The 9,959-nt window shown below is 41.4% G+C and overlaps 1 protein-coding gene across 5 annotated transcripts in view; it reads right to left on the bottom strand.

Moving 5' to 3' along the window:
* Positions 1 to 5,856: 5,856 nt before the first annotated feature.
* SYNJ2 (synaptojanin 2) overlaps positions 5,857 to 9,959 on the bottom strand; it is a 96,579-nt gene continuing 92,476 nt past the window's right edge. For 4 of the 5 annotated variants that reach the window (XM_059401339.1, XM_059401340.1, XM_059401343.1 and 1 more), the window contains one exon: positions 5,857 to 9,429. In XM_059401339.1, coding sequence (XP_059257322.1) covers positions 8,704 to 9,429 — 726 coding nt within the window. In that variant the 3' untranslated portion in view covers positions 5,857 to 8,703. The remainder of the gene's footprint in view (positions 9,430 to 9,959) is intronic. The other variant, XM_059401341.1, reaches the window with a different exon arrangement.

Raw genomic sequence — 9,959 nt, 5'->3', positions numbered from 1 at the left:
GCAGACTCCCTACTGAGCAGGGAGCCCAATTTGGGGCTCAATCCCAGGACCCTGGCATCATGACCTGAGCTGAAGGCAGATGCTGAACCGACTGAGCCATCCAGGCACCCGTGACTTAGATTTTTAAAAAATACCAAAAGTAGCTTCTAAAAAAGAAAGCTGAAATTACATTAGATATAACCAAAGAAAATTAGTGAACTGGAAGAGAGGTCAGAAAAATTATTCAGAATTCAACAGACACCAGAAGATGGAAAATATAGAAGAGAGGATAAATGTATAGGCAAATAAAAAGATAACAAATTCTATCCAATGTTTCATGAGAGTTCCAGAAAGGAAGGAGAAAAAATGATTGAAAGGTTCCCAGAACTAATGAAAGACACCAACCTACCCACAGATTCTAGAAGTTCAACAGTTCCAGAGTAAGCAAATAAAAATGAATCCACATCTATACACAGCACAGTGAAACTGCAGAAGAGCCAAGACAAGAGGCAAAAACTTTAAAGGAACAACACTTAAGATTGTTACTAAGTCATCAGTCAATGGAAGCTTGAAGACATTGCAATGGTATTGTCCGTGTGCTGAAAGAAAACCATCCCATCCTAGAATTATACATTCAGAAAAAATGATGACATTTAAAGATTTATTTTATTAATTTATGTATTTATTTGACAGAGAGAGAGATCACAAGTAGGCAGAGAGGCAGAGAGAGAGGTGGAAGCAGGCTCCCTGCTGAGCAGAGAGCCTGATGTGGGACTCGATCCCAGGACCCTGAGATCATGACCTGAGCCGAAGGCAGAGGCTTAACCCACTGAGCCACACAGGCGTTCCAAATGATGACATTTAAAATATTAAGATGAAATGGGCATTTTATATAAATTAACAGTTTACCACAAAATGACTTTCAATAATTAAAATATTAAAGGATGTACTTCAGATAGAAGATAAATAAGTGATTTTCCAGAGGTGCTGGGATTCTAGAAGAAATGCAGAGCAAGAAAAGAGGCAACTATTTGGATAAATTAAATGAAAATTGATTGTGCAAAACAATAATGACTTGAGTGGTTGTTAAAATATATAAAATTAAAATACATAGCAACAATATTTAGGATGGTACATACAGAGTTAAAGTGTTCCAAGGTCACTGCCCTATTCAAGAGGAAGGTAAAGTAATGGTTAACATTAGACTTGGTGAATTTAATAGCCCATGTTGTAATTTCTAAGATAACCAATAAAAATATAGTCAACAGGGGCACCTGGGTGGCTCAGCAGTAGTAACCTATGTGTTTTATTTTTGTGTTAAGAATGAGAATATAGGGGGGGGTGCCTGGGTGGCTCAGTGGGTTGGGCGTCTGCCTTCGGCTCAGGTCATGATCTCAGGGTCTTGGGATCGAGTCCCTCATCGGGCTCTCTGCTCGGCAAGGAGCCTGCTTCCTCCTCTCTCTCTGCCTGCCTCTCTGCCTACTTGTGATCTCTGTCTGTCAGATAAATAAATTAAAAAAAATCTTTAAAAATAAAAAAATAAAAAATATAATCAGCAAAAATAGGATACAAGGACATATAAATTAGAAGAAAAAGAAGCATGATAAAAATCCAAAAGCAGGCACGGAAGGAAGGGAAAAGAAACAAAGAACAGATAATACAAAGAGAAAATATAGACAGCATGGAAAAATTTAAACCCAAATATAGCAATTATTACATTAAATGTAAATGGACTAAATATCCCAGTTAAAAGATAAATATGTCAGGCTAGGTAAGAAAACAACACTCAATTATATGTCATTTATAATAGAACCATCTGAATCATGACAGCACAGAGAGGTTCAAAATTTAAAAGACAGAAAAAGACATGTATTGCAAATACCAAAAGAAAGATGATTAGTGATATCAGATAAAACATACTTTAAGACAAGAATTATTTGAGAAAAAGAGGGTCATTTCATAAATTTTATAAAAGATTAAATTCACCTGGAAAATAGTAAATTTTAATTGCATATAATATATGACCTAAAATTATATAATTCAAATACAGAGAAAACTACAAGAATAGACACTATTGGAGATTTAAACCTATGGCTTGTAAAACAAACAGACCAGAAAATTATGGGGCGAATACAAGATTTGAATTACATGCTTTCCAGACTTGAGCCACTGAAATAATATTTACAGCACTGTACTGAAGGGATGGAGAATATGCATTCTTTTCAAATTTGACCAAATAGTTGAATGAGGTAAGCACTGATCTCAAGAAATTAGAAAAATGAACAAAATACAAAAATAGAAGGAATCTTAAGAGAACACAAATTAGTTAAACAGAAAACAAACACAAAATAGAATCTCAAAAAAACTTGATTCTTTGAAAAGGCTAATAAAATCAATAAACCTCTAGTGGACCAGTTAAGAAAAAAGGCACAATTTACCAATATTAAAATGAAAAGGAGTTATTGCTATAATGTAAACATCAAAAGAGGATATTATGAATGCTTTTAGGTCAATATTATTAAATTTTAGAATAAAAAATTCCAAGAAAAATAAACTTACCCAACTTGTCCATGATGTAGAGAACTTGTCTGTGAAGTAGAAACCATTCCTATGACTATCACAGAAACAGAATCAGTGATTTTAAAAAATCTTCTCACAAAGCAGCTATAGACCCAGTTGACTTTACTGGTGTATTCTACCAAAAATTTAAGGATAAAGTAATTTCAATATTGAATTCTTCCAGTTAAAAGAGCATACTCCCCAACTTAGGAGGTTAGTGTAACTTTGATACCAAGAACAGTACAAAAAAGACAATCTCAATTATGAATATAGTTGCAAAAGCCCTAAGCAAAAATATTGACAACCTAACTCCAGTAACAGTTTAAACAAAGAACAGGGTGCCTGGGTGGCTCAGTCAGTTAAGCATCTGCCTTTGGCTCAGGTCATGATGCCAGGGTCCTGGGATGGAGCCCTCCACTGGGCTCCCTACTCAGCGGGGAGCTTGCTTTTCTCCCATTCCTCCCCACCTCTGCTCTCTGTTGCTATCTGCCTCTCTCTCTAAAATAAAATCTTTTTAAAAAAGACAATATGATCTGTTTAAGTTGGATTTATATCAAGAATGCAAGGTTGTTCAGCATTGGAAAACTGATAAACATAATTTACCCTATCAATGAACAAAAGGGGAAAAATCATAACCATTTCAATTCATGTAAAAATGTCTGATAAAACTCAAACTATTCATGAAGAAGGTGAATTTAGCAATCCACGAAAAGAATTTCCTTGGCCTAATTAAGAGGATGTCTAGAGAAGAAAAAACAATAAACATCATACTTAGTGGCAAAAATATTAATACTTTCCATTTGAGGAGAATGTCTGTTACCAACACTTTTATTTAACCTTGTACTAATTGTCCTATCTACTTCTAGAAGGAAAAAAAAAAAGGTATACAAAGGTACAGGGATGGGAAAGCAAGAAATAAAACTTGTTTGCAGAGGATATGCTTATCTACATAGAAAATCCAAAAGAATCTACAGAGACCATATTTTATCAATTTTAAGACACATTAAAAATTATTTTAACAGCTTTGCAATTGGGCTGCATTTCACAATAGATAGTCATAATTAAGTTAGAAGCCTCTCTTAGTTTCTTCAGGCGGCTGTATCAAAAATACCACAGACTGGGTGGCTTATAAACACAAACATCTAATAATCACAATTCTGGATGCTGGATGTCCATGGTCATGGCACTAACACGGGCATGTTTCCCTAGCTCATAAACTGGCACCTTTTTGCTGTGTCCTCACATGTGGAGAGCGCAAGAGGTCTCTGTGAAGTCTCCTTTACAAAAACTCTAATCACATTTGTGAAGGCTCCTCCCTCATGACCTAAGCACCTCCCAAAGTCCTCACCTCCTAACACCAGTCATCTCTGGGGGTTAAGATTTCAACATATGAATTTGGGGGGCACACAAACTTTCAGGCTAGAGCACCTTCTCAAGAATAATAGAATATATATGACATATCTTCTAATGGTATGGTATAATGTGGTATATGCATGGCGGTGTAGGCATACTGAAAGAGTAAATTGTTAGAATTTTATGAGTTTAACGAGATTGATACAGTCCATACACAACAAACTCATATTTAAGTACACCAGCAAAAAATAGCAAATGAATTTTAAAGTAAGAATTGGTAGATATACTTATGGTATTAAGATTATAAATATGTTATTTAGAGGTACATAATAGAAGTGCTTAGTATAGAATTCAAATGTCATGATAGCAGAATTCCTTCATTTAAAATATTTTAAAGGAAAAATATAAAGCAAATATAGCAAAATGTTAATTACTGTTAAATTTTGGTGAGGGACATATGAGGGTTCAAACTATTCCCTCTGATTTCATATGTATTTAGAAATTATGCTTAAAACTTGGAGAAATGATGACATCCTTAAAGGAAGAAATATATTACGGTCATAGATTGAAGAGTCGATCTTATAAAGATGTCTATTCTATTCCATGCATTCCCAGTAAACAATTCCCAAAAGGTTTTATTTTTTTAATGGAATTGATGAATTGCTTCTGAAATTTATATGCAATTTCGAAGAGTCAAGAGTAGCCAAGTTCCTCTTAAGGACAAGAATGAGGTAGGAGGGCTTGTTTTACCAGATACCAAAGTTAAAGAAAATTCAAACTTATTAAAAATTAGCATAAAAAAGACAATGTAGGATTGGCACAGGTATTGACAAGAAATCCAGTGGCACAGAACAGACTGCTCAGGGGACAAAGTCTAGAATGGCAGGTGAGGAATGCAGGGTATCTCTCCCTCAGAGAGGCGTCTATTAAATAGGTCAAAATTAGCAAAGGTTAGATTGACCAAAGGCTTAAACAAACTGATTAGTGTTAATTCAACAAAACCCAAGGAATCTTGGTAAGAATAATGGGAGGAGGTAGGAGGCTGTTACATTGGAGAACTGTGTACCCCCCCCCCCCGCCCCCGCTTGAGGTCTGCCTTATAGAAAGACCCTTCCATTTGGGGTAGAGAGGAACTGAAACATCAAATATGTCTCTTGTGCTCTCTCTCTCTCTCTCTCATACACACACACACACACAATTTTGTATCCTTCAGTAAAAAAAAAAAAAAAAAAATTATTCTACATTGATGAACACACTTCAAAAATCAATCCTGCCTTTGGCCACAGAGCAAACTTTAACACATTTTAAAAAGTAGGTTTATCTAGGCCATATTCTCAGGTCAAAATCCAAAATATGAGGAGTAAACAATTTTTAAATGTCAAACCCTGAACTGTTGGAAAATTAGTCTCCCTTGGATGAGAGAGAAAATAAAAGCAAATTAATCTAGAACGTAATGAAAAGGAGCATATTTCATACCAAAATGCATGGGGTGGAATTAAAGCTATAATCTGGGGAAAATATAGAACTTTAAATATTTTTACTGTTAAGTGAGAAAGTCTAAAGATAATGGAATCTTGTGCTACTTTTAATTAAGGAATTAAGAAGAAATTTAGAAAATTAAAAAGAAAAAAAGATGCGAATTAAAGTTGAAGTTAATGAAAATGTTTTAAAAATCAACAGAAAAAAAAATAGGCTATATAAATCCCAGTGTTATTTGAAAGTGCCAATGAAATTGAAAAACCCTTTGAGAAACCTAATTAAAAGGAAGGAAGAGCAACGGTTTATTGTTTAATGAATGGTATAGTGTAACTATCCTTCGGCAAGGTGATGCTGGCTCCACTTCACACCATTGAAAAAAAAGAGGAACTCAGAGGAATAACTAGTAATCACATTTCATTCGGAATAGAAGGCAAGATAAAGAAGATATACCAACATTCTTTCATATCCAAAAAGAAACAAACCATATTTTAAAAAAGAGAAAAAATATTTAATAAGCATTTTTTACAACTGCAGTACAAATTATCACTTCAAATAAACATGACAGGGCTTTAATTACTAGTCACCCAATAAATAATTTTTGCAGCTTTCTGATAAAATTATTTCATTACAAAGCGAACGTTTTAATGCATTACTTTCCTTGTACTTCTATGTGTCTGGAAAATTCTATTATATCTTGAAATTCAACAACTGTCAACTTTTACAGGAACTGCTTGAGCAGATGTCCTAATTTCAGTCATTTACTGGAACGTATTTTAAAAATAGGCAAGAAGTCGGAGAAGATTAGGTTGGAAAAGGGAATATAATTGGGGTCACGGAGACAATGCTGAATTGTAAAGTTCTGTGCCTCAAATTCTCCATGGTGAAGTACACTGTCTTACAGAGCGGTAATGAAAGACACTGCAAGGTCTGTGTGGGGGCACAGAAAAACCAAAAATAAAAAACCCACACAGAGAAATCCCCAGGGTGGCAGCTGCTGGTTGTTCAGGATATTTAACCAACTCTGCTAACCTAGGAAACTACTGCCTCTTAAAATACTGATCTAAAAACGAAGTAAGGCAATTCCAATTGTCTTTTTTAAGAGAACATTGGTGCGTGAACCTTACATATGATCACTTCAAAATCCAGTTTGTTGTTCACAAAATTTGAACAGCCCTGATCAAATACTTGTTTGATTCTTTACGCTAAATGACTTAGACTTTTTCTTGCGACCTGCCTCCTGAGGTCACCACAATTCTGTGTTAATACTGAATGTCAGATCCTTAAGAGCCTCCTGTGTGATGAGCACTTTTCTTCATTAAAATTCTGTTCTCTGTCCCATTTATTGGCTACTTGCATCTAAAACAAAGAAAAAACCTGAAAATTAGTCCTATTTCCAGCTTTGCAAGCAACCGCTGTGTTGCATCTATCTTCTTTCAAAGTTCACCTCCTTCTGGTGGGAAAAAGAGGTGACAGAAGGAAGGAACATCTGAATGAGCAAATCTTCAAAGTACTTTTAGTAGCACTGTGAATCCTGGCAAATTATTTAACTTCTCCAAGCCATTTACCCATCTTGTGTTCTTTCTCCCCCTAGCTGTTCAAGAATTACGTTGTTTACTCGTGTTCGTTAGAGGTAAACAGGATATAAATTACTTACACACTCCAGAAAGAATGCTAATCAGCTAAGGCCAGAAACACCCTCTTTTTAAGACTGGTCAACTGCATATATTATCTGTTTATCTCTGTGGGTTACCAATATATATTTTTTAAAATCAGTTTTCAAATGAAATGCGATGCATGTTATAGTTCTTTGTGTGTTGCGTGCCAGATTTAAATAATCTGCAGCGTACCTTGAGAGTGGCAATGAGAGATCATCCGGAAATCCCAGAGGAGGAAAGAGAGTGGTAACCTCCCCCACCCCAGGCAGGACGATTACTGCCATCCCAACCATCAGCAGTTAGTGCCATCCTAACCACTTGTCCGGTCACATGAGGGATAAGACAAGAGTCCCTGCTGTATGATTCTAGGATATTAAATCCCTTAAATGCGGCATGTGGCACCCTCAGATTTCACCTATGAACTTGTGAGCAAAAACATGGTATCTGCTCCAAACGGATTCTAGGCCTTACAACATTATTCTTAAAATGTAAAATCATCTGGTGATGTCTTTCTAAAAGACTGACTAGGCAAGAAGTGGTGTCGTAAATGTACAGACAAAAAAACCCAAGAAACAAAAAACACAAAACCTAGTGAACATATGGATAAACAAACCCCAAAATGCTGCTCTGGGATCTCTTACCTACAGGTGGAACTTTCCCTCCTGAAGCCACAGCCAGGCAGCCCAGACTAAATGAAATAGTCTTCTGACCCTAACGATGAGGACCAGTATTACAGGCCAGCTGGAGTCTGCAGGTTGGTGCTTTTTCGGTTTGGAATGCAAGGGGAGAAAGAAGCCGAGAGGCATTCTTTAAGAGGGAAGAGCCAGTGTATAAAAACGGGTTTAACTCGCACACCTGGGCTCAAGACTGCGGCACGCTGCGGGGCACAAAGCCGCTGACACGCGTGGGGAGGGGTCTTCAGCCAGCGGCCGCCCGGCTAGTTAACACTAGAGGCTTCCAGCCCCAAACAGGGCATGACGTCATCGCCCACGCAATCAAGCTTCCTGCACCTGTACATACAGACCAGGGCTCACGGGAATGTGTCATCTGGTCATTTGGTTGATCTGCGGCTGCTTTCATCTCTGATTTTTTTTTTTTTTCTTTTTAAATCCCAGGGTCAGCAGGCCACGTACAGCGAGGTGCTACCACGTCTGCAGGTGGCCCGCCAAAAAGTCATCCCCAATCTGCGAAGTACAAACAACATTTTAAAAACACCACAAACGCGCATAAACCCCAAAAGCACGGACAGAACTTGTCGGCCATTATCAGCTGGATTCCCCGTCCTCAGAGCCACACGGGCGAACCTGACCGGAGGTTTCTCAGACCCCGGAGAGGAAACTAAGATGCACGAGTCTGGACTAAAACCCGTCTTGGGGGCTGGAAAACCCCCATCGGATTGAAAATGGGACACAAGTTCTGTAAACGACACCAGAGTGACAGAAGTACAAGTGTTTTCTCAGTGCGCCTTTAAACAGAGGTCTCTTGCGGGGGTGGGGGGGTGTCGGTGGGGGTGGGGGTGTCGGTGGGGGTGGGGTCAGGTGGGGCTGGGGGTGTGGGGGGGTGTCGGATGGGGGTGGAGGTAGGGGTGGGGGTGGGGGCCGAGGCCGGGCTTCCCTGCGGAGGGCCGCCCCGGGAAGAGGGCACACTTCGCACGGCCGCCGCTGTCCCGGCTCCCTCCTCATGTGTTCGCGAGCGGGTCAAACACCTGCAGTACCGTCCTCTGGTCCTTGTCGCCGCCGGTCCCGGTCCCGCAGGCGCCGACGTCCCCCCGCCCGCGCCCCGATGGCAGCTCTTGGGCCGCGGGGGCGGTGGGTGTTCCTGGTGGGCCCCGGGTCCCCGAGTCCGGCGGGTTGTTGCTCTGGGAAAGCCAGGCGTTCTTCGGCAGGCTCGGGTGGTGGAGAAGGCTCCAGAAGGGATCCCGACAGTCCCCAAGAAGGGAGGCCGTCTCGGCCCGGGGCTCCGTGGCGCCGTGGGTGTCGGGGCTCGCCGCGGGGGAAGGGCCGAGGCCAGCGGCTGGAGGGGACAGGGGACTGTCGTCGTCGGGTGGGCGAGCGGGGGTCCGGTGGCCGTCGGGGCTGCCGAGGACGAGCGCCTGGAGGCCGTCGCTGCTCTGCAGCACCTGCAGGTGGAAGGCGGCGGGGGCGGACTTCTTCCTCCTCGGGGGCGCCCGGGGCGCGGGGGGCGGCTCCTCCCGCGGGGGCGGCGGGGCGGCCGCGGCGGGGGCATCGTCCGGGGCCAGCGGCCCCCCGCTCGGCTTCCTCTCGGCGCCCTTCCCGGGCTGCAGCGATCTCGGTTTGGGCACGGGAGGGGCGGCTGCTAGAGGAGAGGTTTCGGGGCTCGTCTCTGGGGGCCCGATGGTAAAATGGACCGTCTGCGGCCCACACTGGTCTTCCGGTGACTCGGGCTGAGGAAAGGCAGGACAGAGAGGGTCAGTCAGTCGGGCAGCAGCCAGCACTGGGGGCGCGGAGGCAGCACCCGGACGAGGTCTGCAGGGTTTCAGAGACGGGGCTCAGCGAACATTCTAGCAAATTCGAGATTTGAGAATGTCTGGGATTCAGAAGTGTGAGCAGATACGAGAGAACACAGGAGGGACACACTTCTGTCAAGTGCAGCAGATCCAACGACAGAGGAGAGCAAACCTGAACCCCAGGGCCGCGCGGTCAATATTCTCAAACTAGTTTACCCTCTGTTACCGAGGAAATGGGGTTATGCTCTTCCTTTATGAAAACCAAACCTGCAAAAACTATCTTCTCTGGGGCGCCAGCTTTGACAACTCAACGTGTGCCATGTGAGGCTGGAGGAACTTACTTGAGGGCCATAAGTTCCTCCAGCCTCCACATTAATGCCCTAATGTGAGGGCGTTAGGCTCATTGAAAGGCTAACAGAGCCGCTGGCTCCTTAAATCTTTGATATTTCACTACAGTAAAGGGCAAA

Source organism: Mustela nigripes, chromosome 5 (genome assembly GCF_022355385.1).
Source record: "Mustela nigripes isolate SB6536 chromosome 5, MUSNIG.SB6536, whole genome shotgun sequence".
NCBI classification, from domain to species: Eukaryota; Metazoa; Chordata; class Mammalia; order Carnivora; family Mustelidae; genus Mustela; species Mustela nigripes.
Note: the sequence above shows the minus strand (reverse complement) of the source record. Positions and strands in the feature narration are given on the sequence as shown.